Raw genomic sequence first — 19,636 nt, forward strand, 5'->3', positions numbered from 1 at the left:
TACATTCATGTATTTGCACACACACTCATACACCCATGTCATTCACATGCACCTGCACACTTCACACTCCTATAGTCTCTTCCACAGTCTTACACTCACACACACTTGTACTAACATTCTCACCCACACTCACACAACAGTCACAAGCAGACACTCATGCTCTCATACTTTCTCATATACTTACACTACACTCACTGGCACACTCACGTGCAGTCTCTCACAGTGTGTTTCTCATGTCACACACATCACACTCACAGTCTCATGGTCTTGTACACTCACTCAGTCTCACACAGTCTCACACTCATTCGCACACAGTCTTTTGTACTCACACTCACACACAGTCTCACACCCTCACTCACACCCACCCTGTGCTCCGACACGGCCCCACGACTGCACGTGCTGCTCACAAACGGGTGGTCCGTGATGGTGGAAGGTCAGGTTCTGCATTCTGAATACTGGCCCCACCTCACCACCCTGTATCTGCAAACTGCACACCTGTGTCAAACAAGCCCTTCTTCCCACCCGAGAGCTGCCTGTCAGGAAGCCAGGGCGCTGACTGTTCCTGGAGGTCCATCCTTTCCATCCTGGCCCCTTCTCCAGGACAAGACCACCCATCAGGATCTCCACTGTAGGGGAGTTGGTTCCTCGCTCATTTCCAGGGGTGGGTGCAGCCAAAGGCACCCTCTTCTCACTGAGAGCTGCCCCTCCACTCAAGGCCCCCAGCTCTTCATCCCATCCACTGCTCTGACTAGCCCGACCCCAGGGTCCACAGGTGACCCCATGGCAGTGGTGACTTGGGCTGGGTCTCGAGTGTACACACTGAGCCCACGGCCCATGTGCCACACCAAAGTTACAGCAGGGACTTCCAGAACCACTCTTTCCACGTGGCTGCAGGTGGGGCAGAGGTGGGAGGAGCAAAGCACTTTTGCCTCACACTCTGATGTCTGGGTGACCTGTGAGAGGCCACAGCCCTGGGGACATTTCCTCAGGTGGTTCATTTGCTAGCTCTGGTATGCTGCCTACCAGGATCACTGCTCACCTCTCCAGAGACGGTCTGCATAAACAGCAAGCTCCATACCTCTGCACTGCCAGCTCAGAGAGCTCTTGGATCCCTTTCTGTGGACAGAGGCAGGAGCAGCCAGCTGTCCCAGGTGGGGACAAGGATCAGGTCTTATTCAGCTCCAAAGTCTGTCCATGCTGAGACACCCTGAGGGTTCCGTACTTCTTTGCTAAGTCGGTGAGCTCTGAAGGGGTGAAGAGGTGAGGGGTGAATAGGTGAGCCCTGGGCCACCTGTTAGGAGCCCCTGCCCTGAGAGGTAAGGAGGTGAGGGGTGAACAGGTGAGCCCAGGCCACAGGTTAGGAGCCCTGGCCCTGAATCACTGACTTCTGAATTATACCCAAAGGAGACCCTAGCACTTAGTAAAACTCTCCCCCTACCCCAAATCTTTCTTCCAAAGTGACTGATTTATAGTTTTCTTTAGTCGATGTTCTTTCTGATGATAAAGCTAATGCATGTCATTGCAGAAGATTAGGAAAACATATAGAAACATATGGAAGCTCCCTGGAACCTGTGAAGAGCCACATATCTCAATGAAGACACACGTGACTTTTACATTTCTTTTTCCACACTGAGGCTTAATTCCTGAGCACTCCCCAAGGGAATCATTTAATTATTTAAGTCCATCAATTACTTCTTACACACTTCACATCAACGTGAAATGACCAGCACGTGAAGCAGTCTCCTCCTGTCCCCTGGCCTCCCTCCTACCACAGCCCAGCACCCCTCCTCTTCCACCCTCCTCAGCTGCCCTGGTCTTGCTTGGGACCACGAGGGGCCCCCTCCTATGCCCATCCTAGGCTTCTGGTAAAACTGCAGAGGCCAGCAGTGTAGCCTCAGGACTCACTCCGCAACCTGCGGCCCTTCCCACTCACACCTGCAGAAAGGAGAGGTAACAGCCTTCACCGAGAATATTACATTATGTGCATCAACAGGAAACAAACAAACAAAAACCACAGATGACAAAAAAAAAAAAAAAAAATTCCAAGGTACGGCAAAGAACAGGCTGTAATGCAACGAGACTGGGCAGTTTGAACAATGAAATCATGAACTGAATAATGATATTGTTAAGACCTATTCTCCGAACACTACCTACAAAACTGGCCATGCCTATATGTTTTTCTGTTAAGAAGTCAAATCCAGGAAAAGAGAAGAAAAAGGAGACCTCATGGGAGCAGGAGAGAGCTGCCACCACACAGACGGCTGTCATCTCTGGGAGGAGCTGATAAGGGGACAAGAAGGACCTTGCCAGCACTGAGGAGCACCTGCGGAGCTCTGGGCGATCCGCCTTCCCACCCCTGGCTCCCCAAGGTACCCCTTCTCAGAAAAAGCGAAGAGAAAGGGAACAAAACCCAAGCTCCCACACAGGGCTGTTCACGGGCAAAGGGCAGCTCCCAAAGCCCTGGGGGGGGGGGGGGGCACCTGCATCTGCCTGCACCCATGGCACCCACACCCTGCTCTCTCTGCTCTCTCACACCTGTGCCCACCCTGCTCCCAGCCTGAGGCCCAGGTGCTGGGGAAGAGCTGCCCTTACTTCCCTGCTGGTTCCCAGCCAGAAAAAAAAAAAAAAAAAAAAATCCTGCATCCTCTCCTTACAAAGGCCGTGAGTACTCAGTGCAGGAATCTCAGGCTCCTTGAGACCCCCGGTGAATCTAGACCCCGGTGATCTACGGGCGATGTGCAGCTTCACCCACTCCATGCAGCTGGGGTCTCTGTGGAGGGAGGGACAGGCAGCGGCTTTTTCTTTACATAGTCTTGTGCCCCTCTTGTCGTGGTGACACGCTTATTGTCCACCAAAACATGGCATGGTGACGTGGTCTCCAAAGGTCAAGTGACTGGATGCTGCCCACCTCCTTGGTCAGTCCCTACACCGGGCATTCAGCTGTCTTCACCCAAGCCTCCTTTCCTCCAGACACTGGGTGCTACCCACCCAGAGCCTTGGGAATCATCTGACCTCGAGTGTAAAATGGGACACATACCCCAGACTCCCCCACACTGCCACTCCCAAAGACCAGCATGTTTCCTCATTTAGCAGTCTCACTGTTATTCACGGGTGGAGCTGGCATCAAGGACAGATAAGGAAACGTGCTAAGGGCTGGCCAGCCAGCAGGCTGCGCAGGGTCACCTGAGACTCTGCCACGCCCAGTATCTGGGATTCACCACAGGGTGCAAAAGGACACCGAGCCTGGGAGGCAGGAGGATGCTCAGTCATTCCGGCCCCACAGGGGGAACTGGGGATGGTGGGGCCTCAGCCCCAGGTGCATCCTGTGAGGTGCCTTATCCAAAGCCACCAAGACAGGGTGGAGGACGGTCCTGACAGGTAATCCTCATGTGCTCCAAGGGAAGAGCAGAAAAGCCAGTCCTTGACTGGGGTACTCGGGGGCCTTGTGAGAAGGGGATGCATCGCTATCAGAGCCCTGGAGAATCAGGGATTCAGGCCAAGACGTCGGGTGCTGCACTAAACACATGCGGGACTGAACTCAGCCCAGCCTGGGGGTTAGCACTGTTGCCATCAATTCACCCCCGAGCAGTCTGAAGTGCAGGAGAGGGCTTCTCAGATCACTTAGCCAGAAAATGTTTTTAAAATTTTGTTTAAAACACCCACAAAGCTCTTGCACAACTTTCCACTTTGTCCAAATACACTGAACTCCCAATTATGTAAACTAATTGAGAGTGTGACTTAGCACATCCTGATTGGTAAGTCAGTACTTATGTTGACCCTGAACTGTGATTCTGTGATTCAGACTGCTCTTGGAGACTGATCTTTGCCAGTGCACGGCAGATCCCGGGCCCTGAGCCTCTCCCAGGAAGCACAAGGGGGGAAGGGAAGGAAGATGGGTCAAGTGTCCAGGAGCAGACACCCACCATGCTATCCACTCATAAACTTCATGTCACCGCATTCTCTCCACTGTGGGGTCACACAGTCCACTCTGCGCTGGTGAAATAAAGCCACCACCTAGGTGGAAGGCAGCCCATGGGATCGCCTGCCTCTGCCTCGGATAACCGATGTGTGACTATTGGCTGTCCTCTAAATCCCACAGCAGGGTCACAAATCCTGCTCTCGTCAGAACCACCCTGCGGCACGCTCCAGCCTCAATGAGCCAAGGGCCAGCTCTCCTGGAGGCTGGGACACGCACCTAAGTTGAGAACTGCAAATACACAACAGAACTGCAAATATACAACAGTGGTTCTCAAAGGCCGTTGTCCACCTTTTATCACTAAAATCCTGAAGCTCGGGCCTCACCCGTGAAGTCGGAACCTCCAGCGGTTAGACCTAAGTGTCAGTCTTTTTAAAAACTCCCTAGTGTTTCCAACACACAACCAAGCTCAAGAATCACAGCAGGTCTCAACCCTGAATTTGCACTGCATTATTTGGGGAGAGTTTTTAAAGCAAGTCTGACATCCAGGCCCCACCAGGGCCAACTCAATCTGCCACCTACCAGAGGTAGAAGCAGGTACCCACATTTTTAGCATCTGCATTTTTAAAGCTCCCCAGGTGACTCCAACATGCAAGCCAAGGTGTCCAACCCCTGTTCTAAGAGATGGAATCTGCTCCTGGAGCAAATCTTCAGGATGCAATATTGACTAAGAGAGTAGACCTTCAGTGCTCTTACACAAAAGTAACTAGGTACAGTGGTGGATATGTCCATTTGTTTGACTGTAGTGGTCCTCTCCCTATGTATAGGTATAACAAAATATCATGTTAAACACCTTAAATATATACAATGATAAATAAGTTAATTAAAACATAGAAAAAACGGGGCCAGGCACCGCGGCTCATGCTTATAATCCCAGCACTCTGAGAGGCTGAGGAGGGCGGATCATTTGAGTCCAGAAGTTCCAGATCAGCCTGGGCAACATGATGAAACCCTGTCTCTACAGAAAAATACAAAAAAAATTAACCAGGCATGGTGGCACACGCCTGTCGTCCTAGCTACGCTGGAGGCTGAGGCGAGAGGATCAATTGAGCCCAGGAGGTCAAGGATGCAGTGAGCTGTGATCACACCAACTACACTCCAGCCTGGGTGACAGAGTGAGATCCTATCTCAAATAATAAATTAATTAATTAATTTTAAAAATAAAAAGAACAGATGAAAACTCACGACATGCTAGAACATTACCTACTTTAAAACATGCCTTCTTTCATTTTCTATCTGGCATTAGAACGTAAAGTCCCCATAAGCTACTGATTTATCTTGATATGGTCCTCTAGGAATGAAGTGCGACATCACACAGGTGTGCCTGATAGGCTCTGGAAGCTCCTTGCATTCCAAGGAGTGAAAACAAATCACGGGCAAAGACTGCTTCATGGTGAACTTGAGGCCTCCAGACTTCAGCTCATTCACATACACCCACGAATCTTTTCAAGAGAGTGCGTAAAAGGAGGCAAGGTGGCACGACAAGGACGCCCCAACACTATTCCCGGTTGAAATGCTCCCAGAAATGGTTTTAGGAGCCTTCTCCCAAAACTGAAACAGGACTGATTAACCAGCCCCTTCCACCTGGAGGGCATAGCCTTAAAGAGCTGTGCAACTTGCATTTTTTCACAAAGTAATGTGTTAGGAAATCATTAGCCAGGGTTCTGACGGACATATCAAGATCAACCCAGGGAAGAGCGTTCCCGTCCCAGGCCCACCCTCCCTCAGTCGCGCTGTCTCCATGCCTAACCCTGATTCTAAGAGAACGGGTGGGCGCCGGCAAAACTGCAACAGAAGGTGAAGGGAGAGAATCCCATATTTTAGATTGCAAAATTGAAAATTCTTTCCACTGGGAAACACTGAAATCCAAGGCTAGGTGGTGGCATTTCTTCTAAGAAGGCATATTTAAAAGGGAAATGATATGTCCAAACAACGAAGCCCTCCAACATGAGAAATGTCAGCAATACCCAGTGTTTTGTAAGTCAACTGTAACCTAACGTGCAGATGTGAAAAGCTGCAAACCACAGAAGGGGGACCCCTGCCTGCCTCACAGACCCCGAAGACCCCATCAACGGAGCTTCTGTACGGGCTTCAATTCCTGCCTGTTCACAGGGATTGGTTTTCTTTTTGGATCACCCCCCATCACGTGACCTTACTGGCCTCTTCCCCAAACACTTCGCTTTTTTTTTTTTTTTTTTTTTTTTTTTTTTCTTCTGACGGAATCTTGCTCTGTCACCCAGGCTGGAGTGCAATGGTGTGATCTCGGCTCACTGCAACCTCTGCCTCCCAAGTTCCAGTGATTCTCCTGCCTCAGCTTCCTGAGTAGCTGGGACTACAGGCACGCGCCACCATCCCCGGCTAATTGTCGTATTTTTTAGTAGAGACGGGGTTTCACCATATTGGCAAGGCTAGTCTTGAAATCCTGACCTTGTGATCCACCCACCTCAGCCTCCCAAAGTGTTGGGATGACAGGCGTAAGCCGCGGTGCCCGGCCAACATTTCCTCTTTTAATCACCATGGTGTTTACTATCCCGTGCCTCAGGACGGATACAAGGGCTGTCCACCTTCAGGGCCACATGGGCTGCGCTGAACGTAAGTGTGGCCACGGGTCCACCTGGCTGATGAACTCTGGGGAGTGACGCAGCCGGTGACTTCTGGCAGAGGCCATGGGAGCGGGGAGTGCTCTCAGGAGTGTGGGCAGCCTTGGGTGCACAAAGAGGGCTCACCCCTCATCCCAGGCCCCGGCATGAGGCCCACATCAAGCCACAATGCAGAGGACATGTGGCATGACTGGAAGAAAGCCATGTTGCTGTGGAGTTGTTATAAAACTGCTCCACCCTGACAGAGAGAGAGAATTCTACCACCACCTACCTAGGATTCCATAAATTAGCAGCTCCCCTGAGCCAGCACTCAGGCTGTTAGGATCACACAGACCAGCCCACTTCCAGTACAGCTCAGGCAGAGCTTCTGGGGACAAATGAAACACGCCAGAGACCTGGTGATGCCAAATGACTTTCAAGCATCAGGGGGGAAGTTGTCCAACAAGTTAGAGAGCGGCCATAGGACCCACCAGTTCCCCAACAAGTTACAGAGCTGCCACAGGACCTAGCAACCCCTCTCCTGAGCAACGCCCCAAACAACTGAAAGCAGGTGTTCAGACAAACACGGGCACACCCATGATCACAGCATCACCATTCACCAAGGCCAAAGGTGGAAACGACCCAGGTCTCCATCGAGAGAGGAATGGATAAACAAACTGTGCTCTATTCCTGCTGTGGAATATTGCTCTGCCATAAACAGTACTGAAGTTCCCACATGGGCTATATAACACATCTGGCTTGAAAACATCACACAACACGTCACAGGAGTCAGCCACAAAAGGCACATATAGTGTGATGCCATTTATGTAAAATGCCCACAGTAGGCACATCCCCAGAGACAGGAGGGGATGAGTGAGTGTCAGGGGCTTGGGGAGGAGGTGTGGACGGGAAGTGACTTCAAGGGGTATAACGTTTCCCTTTGGGATGATGACAAATTTCTGAAACTGGATACTAATGATGGTTGCACAGCAATGCAAATGTCTTAACTCTGAACAGTACACTTAAAAATGATTAAAATGCTAAATTTTATGTTATGTGTATTTCACCACACTAAAAAATTAATGAGTTTTTAAAACTGAGGGATGATTTCTGTTTTCTAGTGTGGGCCAGACCAAAGATTTTCATCTCAAAATGCAAATGACTATTGTGAATTACTTTATTTTTATTTTTCCTTTGACATGAGTGTTAGCATGTTAAATTTAGTTTTTAGTATGTGCTTAAGGAGGTTATATTAGCTATGACTTTCATCTCAGGAGAGTAAAGATGGCATTAGAAGGTATCTGTTATGGAAACAATACTTCATTTTGGGCCTGAGCCAGTGAAGATCCCTTGCTGTGGCTATCACGGGCAGTGTAGGCTGAGCAGAAGATGGTCTGCAATCCATACCTCAAAGTCCCAGAAGGCCCAGATAGCACCTTCTCCTCTGTGGCCCGAGCCTCTCAGCAGTGTCTTCAGAGCGCCCACCAAAGTGGCGGGGTGGGAAACCAAGTCCCCCTGCTTTGCAGAGTGAGAGTCTCTGGGGCAAATGGAAATGATTCATCAACTCCAAAATTTCAAAGTTGGTTTTATGCAATAAAAGAAAGTCACTGCAATGGCAGTTTCCCAGAGCAGACTTGAGTTTCTCATTCTAAAATGTTTTCCGAATTGGACACCCACAGAGCTCCCTGTAGTGCAGTGGGCTGACTCGGCTATTAAATGTGCACTCACATACACATGGCTTGTTCATATCCACGGCCCTAAAGCTCAGGGTCTGAAGTCGAGAGGAGCTGTATCGAGTCCTGACCCTTGGGCAGGAGTCTCTTTTTAGAGCTCTCAAGGCACATAAATATCCCATTTCTCTCAGCCACCTCCAGAGACTGACGCTCACAGATGGAGAAAAAACCTTGTTTTGCCCGTGGTAGCAAACAGAGAGTAAGAGTTCCTCATGGACACATGTCCAGTGCCAGGGGCCCTGGCTCCTCGGCTCCCAGACCTCCTTTACCCTGGTTCTCTGATGTGAGTACCAGGAAGTCCCTCTTATAAGACCTGGGTCCTAGGACCTCACCCAGCTTCTTGGAGGGTGCAGTGGCCAAGGGAAACCTCTCGGAGAAAAGGTGACCCTGGGCTGACTGTGACCATCCAAAGACAGCCCCCAAAAGGCGGAGGTGCTGGCGTGAGACCTGGTCTCTTGCTGATGCCCGAGTCCTTGGAGGGCTCCAGGAGTGTCTATGCTTGGTGCTGCAGTCAATCCTCCATCCTCCACCCCAGATGCGCATGCTGGTGTCTTCCCCCATGCTCCGAGGGTCCGGCACTGGCAGGGTGATGCCCATAACTGGGGACTGCTCAGTTATAACACAGTATGGAAATAACGACACCTGGACCTTTAGAAAGTACCGTGGATCCCCTGTGTCCCCAGCCTGGCTCTGAAACCCCCATATCCAGATTACTAACAGCCAAATCCAAGGCCCCTTCATTCTCCCAATGTCCAGCTGCTGCAGGGGCAGGCGCTAGGGCCCACTTACTCACTTCCCTCCTTCTCTCCTGAGATTTTTCCTCTGCAGAATTGGAGGCCAGTGCCACCCCATGGCACCCCCATCCTGCCTAAATGCTATCCTCCATTGTCTCTGGGCCCCTAATGGAGCTCCTGGGCTCAGTGCACCTTCTCAGTGCCTTCTCTTCTGGTAAGACAGTGATCATGCAAAAAAGAAAAGAAAAGAAAAGAAAAAAAAGCAAGTGAGGGCCCAGCCCAAGATTCCGAGGCTCGCCTCTGCCCTCAGGGAAGAGCCATGCCCCTTGGCCCCCATCCTGGCCCTCCATGGTGGGGCCTATCTGCATCTCCAGCCTCACTTCCCGGCACTGAACTTCCCTGGCACACTATGCTTTCTCGCAGTCCGCCTCTCCTCCAGACCGTCTGTCTGGTAAGGATCCCTCTGCCTCACAAGGCCTGGCTGAGAGGCTCTGGCTGAGCACCCCCGGCACGTTCCCCAACTCTGGAGTTGAAATAAGATGGGACTATCTGCATGTCTCCACTTTGTGAGGCTGTGAGCCTTCTGCCACGGAATCAGAGCTTGCAGATGACCTGCTTTCTGAACCCTAAAGCGCTCTTCCAGCTTTCACATTTGGTTCCTTTGGTTGGAGTTTAGCACACAATTTAAATCAATGGGCTCCCCATGGTCAACTATTAAAAGCTGACAGTTTCCATTGCTCTGAACTTTCTTTAGGATGCACAGGTTATCAGCCATGGGTTAGCACTAACAGAGCAGGTGCCGAGTCTGGGAGGGACACTGAATGCCTGGTGGGAATGCCACAGCACTGTCTGCAAGCAGAACAGGGCCTGCCAGGTTCCTGTCGTCACAGGGTGGAGGTTGATGTAACATGAATAAAATATTTTGACAATATGAAGCAAAGAGCCCTCAAGGTATGAAAAAAAAACCACAGAACTGGCTTTCTGCCACCCATGGAATCATAAATTTCACAGGTTGAGTCATTTCTTTTGTTACTGGGATATCATCAGTTGAAATCTTCCCCCACTTAAAAGGGTATGATGCAAAAAACCCACCACGTGCAGGTTGAAACCAGGCTGAGACCCAAAGTGGGGCGGGGACAATCAGCCTGGAAGCAGCACCCAGGGCCTCTTCCACAAAACACTGATGGTGGCAGAAGTCAGATCAGAGTGAGGGAGCAGGGCCTCATGGCTGGCAGACACTTGTGGGGAGCAAAATGCCCCCGAACCAACTCCCTGAATCTCACCCATTCTACAAGAAGGACATAAAACTGTGCTCACTGGCACAGAGAGCGCCCACGTCTCAGCCACCAGAGCTTTGTGATATCCCACCTCTGGATAGCCTCTCTCTGGTCTTGTGGGTGGGCAGGGCTACTCTACACTGTCCAGTAATAAATCCCCCTCAGTGCCCATTCAGCAGAGCAATTCTGGTCTCGAAACGATCATCTGCAGTTCCACCTGTCCCAGACCCCTATATCTGCAAACATATGTCGAACTCTTCCTGCATGCCAGGGAAAAAAAATAATGAGCACTTCCCTCAAGAGTTTTGCTGCCTGGTGTAAGAGGGTGAGTTTAGTGGAATTAGGACATGGCCATGGGGTGCAGTCAGAGAGATGAGAGATCTGTTATGTGTCCCAGTGAAAATGGAAGTACTTAAAACAGTGTAGGCACTCAGAGTAACAGTTCTTACTATTTCCAACATCATCAACATCACCATCACTAACACCACCATAAACATCATCACTATCATTACATTCATCACCGTCATCATCACCATCACCAAACCATCATCATCACCATCAGCATCATCACCATCATCACAGTCATCACCATCATCACTGTCACCATCACCATCAACATCACCACAGTCATCACCATCATCATCACTATCACCATTATCACCATCACCATTACCACCATTAACATCATCATCACCATCAACATCACCACCATCATCAGAGTCATTATCATCACCATCACCATCACCACCACCAACATCATCACAGTCATCACCATCATAGGATCATCACCATCACCATTATAATCACCATTACCACTATCAACATCACCACCACCATCAACATCATCACCGTCATTACAGTCATCACCATCATCACGGTCATCACCATCATCACTATCATCAGAGTCATCACCAACATCAGGATCATCACCATCATCACCATGACCATCATCACCATCAACATCACCACCACCTTCAACATCATCACCATCATCATTGTCATCAGCACCATCACCAATCATCACCATCACCACCATCACCATCATCACCATCATCACTCATCATCACCATCACCGTCATCACCATCACCATCACCACCATCAGCATCACCACCATCAACATCATCTCCATCACCATTGTCATCATCACCATCACCAGCACCATCACAGTCATCATCACCATCACCATCATCATCACCATCACCATCATCATCACCATGATCATCACCATGATCATCACTACCATCAGCAGCAGAACCACCATTATTATCATTGTGCTGGTATGAAAGACTTTCTCAGGAAATACTTAGCCTTCACATATAATTTTCATCTCATAAATAATGCAGGATACCCAGAAGTCCCCCAGAGGTGCACTGGGCAATGCTATTCCCAACTCTCTACCACAAGTGGTGGTCTTTCTCATAATGAGGACATAATCTGCAAATAGTGAAAGACTCTGGTAACTTCAGGATGCTGAGGTCTCTGTGACAAACCTTCATCTACCGTCAGAATTAAGAAAGCTGTGTAGCAGTCTGTGTCCAGGGATGAGATGGAAGGCAGCCCAGCAAGAAGGGGCTCACGTAGACATGGCGCTCTCAGAACTTCCAGTCTACAGTTTCCCCTTGTGAGTGAGACTCAAGAGAGTCTCCAGTCAGTCAGGCAATGCCGCACCATCTATGGGGCTGACCCTCACACACACAGATGTGGAAATGATTCCCCTTGCAGGGTAAGTGATGGGACCATTCTGGGCATGTCATGAGCCTTTCGGACATGCCAGGATCCTTCCTATTCACACGTGGAGCTAAGCTGAAGGAGGAGGACTCCAGCTCAGCAGCCCTGGTCTCCTTTGGCTGGCTGAGGAGATGGATATGGGTTGGGGGATCTAAGATGCCTTCAAAGCGCAGGCACTCCAGCAGCATCCCCAACCTTCTGACGATGTCCCAGGGACTCAGAACCAGCTGCTTTGCTACCACACTTGTCCCTGCTAGGATCTAGTGATTTTTGTTTTCTGCTGCTTGCCAAAGTAGCCACTTCCTATTGAGAAATGTCAATACTGAAATTTAAATTTTAAAATCAAAAAGAGTTCCAGTGTTTTCTATACCTGCCAGGGAGGAAAGAAACGATTCCTTCCCTGCTTAGCTGCAGTGCCTGAGAGCTGTAGAAGTAAGTAATTTTTTTTTTGAGCCAGAGTGTTTGCTCTGTCACCTAAGCTGGAGTACAGTGGCGCAATCTCAGTTCGCTGCAATCTCTGCCTCCTGGGTTCAAGTGATTCTCCTGCCTCAGCCTCCCAAGTAGCTGGGATTACAGGCATGAACTACCACGCCAGGCTAATTTTTGTAACTTTAGTAGAGACAGGGTTTTGCCATGTGGACCGGGCTGGTCTCGAACTCCTGACCTCAGGTGATCTGCCTCCTTCAGCCCAGTGAGCAATTTTTAAAGGGATTTCTATCAGGTCAGAAAGTCCTGGACTGAGATCCAAAAGCCTGCCATGCAGGCTGTTCAGAGACCACCTCTACACTGTGCAGGCTTTTTACACTAAATGAAGTGCAAGTCTCAAGGCTTGCTGCATCTCCCAGCTTGGTGCTTACCTAGCACAAGAGGCACGTCCTGGAAGAGGAAGCAGAGCTCCCAGGAAAGGCACGGCTCCCTCTTCCCTGTTTCCAACGCTGCAGCTAACCCTTCAGTGTCCATTCATCACTGCTCATGGACAGTTGCTCACGTGTGTCAGGGTTCCTACAAGAAGGTCACTTCCCAATTTTAAAAAGCTCTGGGGAAACTGGTATCCGGTTTTGCTTATATCTAACCTTCTGACATCTTTTTAGTTCTGACGCTAGAAAAAAATGGACAAATGGTCCGAGATGCCTGTCAAATATGCATAGATTAATAAATACTTTACATTTGTATTGTCAATACCCAAATATACACTGAATTTTACTGGTCTATTGCTGAGATATGAAAGTCCTTCAACTTCAAAATGATAACTAAATAACTTTTATAATAAAATGAATTAAAGAGGATCTAAAATCAAAATCAAAATGTGTTACTGGGTTGGGCACAGTGGCTCACGCTTATAATCCCAGCACTTTGGGAGGCCGAGGTGGGCATATCGCGAGGTTGGGAGTTCAAGACCAGCTTGGCCAATATGGTGAAACCCCATCTCTACTAAAAATACACAAATTAGCCAGGCATGGAGGTGCGCGCCTGTAGTCCCAGCTACTCGGCAGGCTGAGGCAGGAGAATCACTTGAACCCAGGAGGCAGAGGTTGCAGTGAGCCGAGATTGTGCCACTGCACTCCAGCCTGGGCGACAGAGCAAGACTCAAAAAAAAAAAAAATTATTATTAAAGTAATCAGTTTGGCTGGGAGCGGTAACTCACGCCTGTAATCCCAGCACTTTGGGAGGCCAAGGCAGACATCACAAGGTCAGTAGATCAAGACCATCCTGGCTAACACGGTGAATCCCCATCTCTACTAAAAATACAAAAAATCAGCCGGGCATGGTAGCGGGTGCCTGTAGTCCCAGCTACTGGGTTGAGGCAGGAGAATGGCATGAACCTGGGAGGCGGAGCTTGCAGTGAGCTGAGATCACATCACTGCACTCCAGCCTGGGCGACAGAGTGAGACTCTGTCTCAAAAAAATAAATAAATAAAAATAAAAATAAATAAATAATGAGTTTACCAAGTAATTTAAAAACAGCCAATCTGAGGGTGAATAATATGATGTGGCTTTCTAAAACTCCAGGCCTTATAACTGTTTATTTGCAGCAAGAATGGGGAATCACTAAGGACTGAATTCAATCAATTGGAAGACATATTAACCTCAAGAGACCACTATATGTTAACCTAAGCCATGGAGTCCTCTTCTCCACATACACTCAGATGCCTCCAGCCTCCTCCAAACCTACATGAGATTGTTATCCAGGAGAAAAGACTTCTGATTTTAATGTTTCCAAGTAACTTCTTTCAAGAAGGTTTGGTGAAGTAAGTCAGGTGTGATACTGCAGACAGTTTTGTTCTCATTGGAGCCTTTTTGTAAACTCAGAATTTCCCAAATATATTTGTTTAATGCATCAACCTGGACCTATTGTTCAGGAACTGCTACCCTGCTGTGGTGTTGTGGTTGCTATACGGCTGTATTGTAAAGTCCAATAATCTACTCATGGGGGACTCTCCAGGCTCCTTCAAACTCCCAGCTCAGGACATACAAAGACGGAGTTACTCAGGCAGGCTGGAATGACAGCTGTTTGCTCAGTCACACCCCTAGTAAGTGAGAGGTGGATGTGGACGAGCCTTTCTTCACACCTTCCCTGGGCCAGGCACTGGGATAGGGTTTCCTTCTCACAGATGGAGTGAAGAGAAATTCACAGAGACACTGCCCTTTACACACGTGCGTCACTCAGGCAGCCCACAGCACACTCAGACCTGACACCAGGATCAACATCTGCAGAGCGTGTGCTCCTTCCCCCAGGCCACCCCAGACCTGAGTTGGGACTGCAGTCCTCACCTGTGTGACTCCAAAGAGGCTGGAGACACTGAGTCCACACCGCAGGGCACAGACATTTGCTCTACTACGCCGGTCCCATGTGAACCTGGGTGGGCCATGTAACCTACTGACATCTCCGTCAACACGACTATAAGGCAGGGACTGGTGCCTGCAGCCAAGGTGCTTAGGATGATGACATGGGCCAGCACACCTAAACCAAGAACCACGCGGGCATAAATGGTAGCATCTCTCATCAGTGTTACCAGCCCATGGTGGGAATCACATGCACAGTGTCACATAGCCATATTCTCCCTCGTCCTTTACCTCTCTGGTCTTCACTTTTAGAGGCAAGTCCCTCTAAGGAGCCAGCGGCCCCCATTTGCCAATACACCCCAACGTGCCAATGTGGGAGGCCCTGGCATCATATGGATGCCACACTCTCTGGCCCAAGGTTATCCTTGGGTCCCGGTCCCTGCATATCACTGCCAGGGCTCCCAGAACACAGCTCTGTCTCTCCACCTCCTGTAGCCTCCCAGTGGCCCCCAGGCATAGCCGCTACAGCCTGGCTGCCCTCCCCTGGCGTGCACCTCTGTGCAGAAGCTTCCAGACCACATGATCTCACCCACACAGTCCCCTACTGAGACAACCCTGCTCCGTTTCAGTGCCCTTCTCTGCCTGCTGAGTGTCTTCCCTGGCCGACATGACCACCTCCAGCTCTCTGGTCCCCTCGGCTTTCATGACTTCCCAACAGAAAGAACACTGTATAGTAATCTGGTCCCAACATGCAACTTGCCCCATTACATCGATGCAGCTTGAAGACAGTGCTGCTGTAACCTAGGCAGAGGTCACTGCTTGTCCACCACTCCCAGCCCTGGTTCTTCCCAGGCCTCAAAGCCAGGCAGAAAGGCCCTGTGCTGGTTTCTAAACCACCAGCCTCAGGGGAAAAGGACATGTGCAGTCTTGGCCTCCCTGCAGTTAGCATGACCCCCACCTGGTTTTGGGGCATTCCCAGGAGGCCCCTGCACCTGGCCCCATGGCTCTGGGTCCCACCACAGCTCTCAGTCCCCTCACCCATGAGCCTGATCCCCCAAGCCCCTCCCATCACTAAGCTGCTCTCCGTGGTAGAACCCCTGTGGACCCCGAGCCTCCACCCAGGCACTGCCTTCCATAACCAGTCCCCCGACACCACCATGGCCAACTCTGACACGTGTATTTGTAATCAGAACATTTTATACCACCACTGCTGAATCACTTCCTTGTGACAAAGCTGTCTGAGGGCTCAGCAGTCCTCTTCATCCCCAACCTTCAGCCCCACTGAAGTAGCTGGCATTTTTCCACAAAGCCCTGATCTATACCACAAGGACAGAAGTATGCTTCCTTCGTAAATCCACCAGCATTCATGAAGGGAGAACGGTTTCACTGTTAAGCCCATTCTGCAATGAAGGCATGAGGGGCCCTTCCCTGCCCCTGCACTGATGTTAACAGCGGGTCTTCTGCCTGGTTCTCCCACCCTCCAAATCTCCCACCAAGGGACCACACCAGCATGACAGCATTTGGATCCTAGGCCAAAATTCACGAGAGTTGAAACTGCAAGGGAAACGTCCCTCCCTTGTGGGTTTTGCCAAAAGCGAACCTAATAGGCTGATTTCTCATCACACATTAGCCTCCCGTGGAGCACCTCCCGTGGAGCCCCAGCTCACCTTGCCGCCCAGGGGTCCTGTTGGGGCCCTCTCCTGTGTCAGGCAGTCTGCTGCTTGCCCGGAGCCCGCCTCCCACGCTGTCCGGAGACACAGAGCCATTGGCCTGGCTACCGAGGGCATTCATGTGGGTAGGGATGGGTTCGAAGGTGGGATCCAGCTCCAGGATCAGCCTGTTGAGCTGTTCGATGGACTGGTCGATGTCCAGGGTGGGTGAGCCCGGGGAGGGGCCTGTGCTCAGCTCTGGGCCAGCTCCATTCATAACCTGGTCGCCTGGAAACCTGGGTTTGAACGCTTTGCTGGGAGAGGGCTGCTGTGTGTCAGAGGGGTGTGGCCCACTGCCTACACCCCTCTGGACAGCCACCCTACTGCTGGTCCCTCGGGTGGGGGTGAGTGGGACTCTGGGCTGGGCCTGGACGAGGCCGGGATTGTCTGCAGGGCCGCGGCTCACCAGCCGGGCTTCCCCATCGGGGGCGAAGCTATACTGGTGAGCTACAACCATCTGCTGCTGGCGCACCCAGGTCTGTGTGGAGTAGCTGCTCTGCCCGTAGGCCTGCATCTGAGAGGACACTGAGGGCTTTCTCAGCAGGGGCTGGGGCTGCTTGGGTTCTCGACTTCCGAAAGTCCGCTCCCGCTCATAGGGGCCGTCCATGCCAAGGCCCAGGTCCGGAACAAGGGTGCCCTGCGGATCTTCACCAACGTTGTTGCCAAAACCGTCAGACAGGAGTGAGTTCTGGCTGCTCTTGTGGCAGGTGAAGGGACCCAGGTGGGCCGACTGAGGCCCTTCCGAGGAGGACAGGGTCCCAAGGCTGTCCACACTGTGCAGGTCGTGGTGGGGCATCTCGTCATCCAGAATGTCCGTCTCCCGGTCCTTCAGAGCCGCGTCTCCATTCACATGAACCTGGGCCGGCACCACGTGGCGAGTCCCACTGTACTTGCTTCGAGCATCAGTCATTTCCTTGAGGGAGCTTCCAGGATCCTCCAGGCCAAAGCCACTGAGCAGCTGGTCCAACTCGGCCTTCTCCTGGGCGCTCAGGCCCCTCCTGGTTCCTGGAGCCAGGCGCTCTTCCGTCTTATCAGTCCTGGCAGAGGCTGTAGAGTGGCCGGAGTCACTGCTGACAGACAAGGTGTGGTCACTGTGGTCTGGGCTGTTGGTGGTCGGGACGGCCTGGGGGCCACCTGGGATGCCAGGATCTGAGGAGCTTTTCTTCCTCACCTTCGCGTAAAGGCTGCCATCGACAGGGCCCTGCGTGTGTAGCACTGCGGGGGAGAAAACCAGAGAGAGGCTTTCAGTCCGGGATGAAAGCAAGTCTCACACCCTCAGAATGAGTGTGTGCATTTGTCTAAACAAATAAATGGATTCAAAATATGATTTACAATAAGCAGGGACAAAGATCCCTCTAAGATCACAAAGTTCTATATAGACTCTGGAGGATGCCAATGAAAAGGCATTCAAATAAACATCTTCAGGTGCTTGAATCATTTCTACCTTTCCATGCAGAACAAATTGTCATTCTGAACTCTGGGATTCTTCACCTTTTGAATCATCTTGCCTTTGGGGCTCATTGTTAATTTCATCATGACTGTGAACGCTGAGGCCAGCTCGGCTCATAAATCCCCAAGAATGGACTGTTCATCTTAGACAAAGAAGAGCTTCCGTTCATAGACCTGTCTAACATTTGTTGAGCATCAGCTAGGTGCTGGGTAGCAAATTCCTATTAAATTGAATGTCTTGGTGAAACCCGTCTCTACTAAAAATACAGAAATTAGCCAGGTGTGGTGGTGCATGCCTGTAGTCTCAGCTAGTCAGGAGGCTGAGGCAGGAGAATTGCTTGAACCTGCGAGGCAGAGGATGTAGTAAGCAGTGATCGTGCCACTGCACTCCAGCCTGGGCAAGAGAGCAAGACTCTGTCTCAAAAAAAAAAAGGAAAAAAAACTGAATGTCTGCTCAAAGGTCAATATGAAATTCAATGAAAAGAGAAAGTACAGGAATTGGTTTGGGTCTTCCTGCTTGGCACAGCAACTTTGGGCCAAGTAGGTGCCTGGTGAATGTCTCAGGATCACAGACACTTGAGGCTGACCTTCACGCGCTGATTTCCATACATGGAATGTCAAGAAAATAAAATTTTGAACTAAAGTGTGGGCAGGAAGGGCTGAGGCATCGGCTGCTATTATTAATCATGGCCATGACTCTGGCATTCTGGGACTCCCGAGCCTCAATGTGCTGACTGGCCAATTGCCGCGACCACACACAGCAGGTCCTTGCCAAGAGCCTCCTAAAATAAGCTGGAGTTTGTAGTCAGCACATGCCGCACCCCATGGGCCTCCCCCACCTTCTACTTTCTCAACTGTGAAATTGCAAGCATTCCACAGCCAGGGAGCTGCTGGTGGTGGGAAGCCCACGCTGCGTGGGCACCTGGAATTTGAGAGACGTGAGCCACTACCTAACAGCAGTCACCAAGCCTGGCCCAGGAGCCCTCTGGAGGGACCTGCCCTAAGCATGTGCCTCATAGCCCCGGGCTCCAGGCTGATGCACCACCATGGTCAGCAGCTGCTGGCTTTTTTGAAAACACTGGGACAACGTGTTAGGACAGAGTCCTGAGAGGTACTGGGGTGTGGTGCTGAAAACACGCCCACGTAAGGCTTTCTTCTTGTTTCAACCGTGCCCAAGGGAAAGCATGCAGAGAAGCAAGGAGTGGGGAGAGTGGACACAGGGGTATAGGCCCATCTGCAGTGGCCGTGACTCCCATCCTAAAGTCAAGCCTAGGGAAGGGAGGGTCTGGGAGTAGAAATGCTACACAAAATGCTGAAAATAAACCAAGTCTTCAAGGCAGGGAAAGTGATGACAGGACATATGCCATGGGATTCATTCAAGGTAACAGCCTCAGTAACAGCTGCTGTTTTCTGAGTACCTTTTATTGACAGGACAGGAGCATCGTGCATTTTCTCTAATTTTCACAGTATGACCTATTTTCTTGTTTATCTATAAGCAACTGAGGATCAAAGAGAATAAATAATTTGCCCAAGGTCAGGCACCTGCTAGGAGGTGGAGGTGGGCCTAGAACCCAGGTGCACTGGCCCTGACGCCTGTGTGCTCCTGCTGGCCCACTGCCCACCTGCTCAGAGAGCACCAGGAGGGCACACACCTGGAAGCTCTGTC

General features: G+C 50.7%; 1 protein-coding gene across 11 annotated transcripts in view; it reads right to left on the minus strand.

Annotated features, from left to right (window-relative positions):
- The window catches only part of LOC105492346 (tensin 3), a 308,210-nt gene that overhangs the window by 71,780 nt on the left and 216,794 nt on the right, over positions 1 to 19,636 (minus strand). For all 11 annotated transcript variants that reach the window (XM_011759351.2, XM_011759360.2, XM_071095157.1 and 8 more), the window contains one exon: positions 16,480 to 17,736. In XM_011759351.2, coding sequence (XP_011757653.2) covers positions 16,480 to 17,736 — 1,257 coding nt within the window. The remainder of the gene's footprint in view (positions 1 to 16,479; positions 17,737 to 19,636) is intronic.

This window comes from Macaca nemestrina, chromosome 4 (assembly GCF_043159975.1).
Source record: "Macaca nemestrina isolate mMacNem1 chromosome 4, mMacNem.hap1, whole genome shotgun sequence".
NCBI lineage: Eukaryota > Metazoa > Chordata > Mammalia > Primates > Cercopithecidae > Macaca > Macaca nemestrina.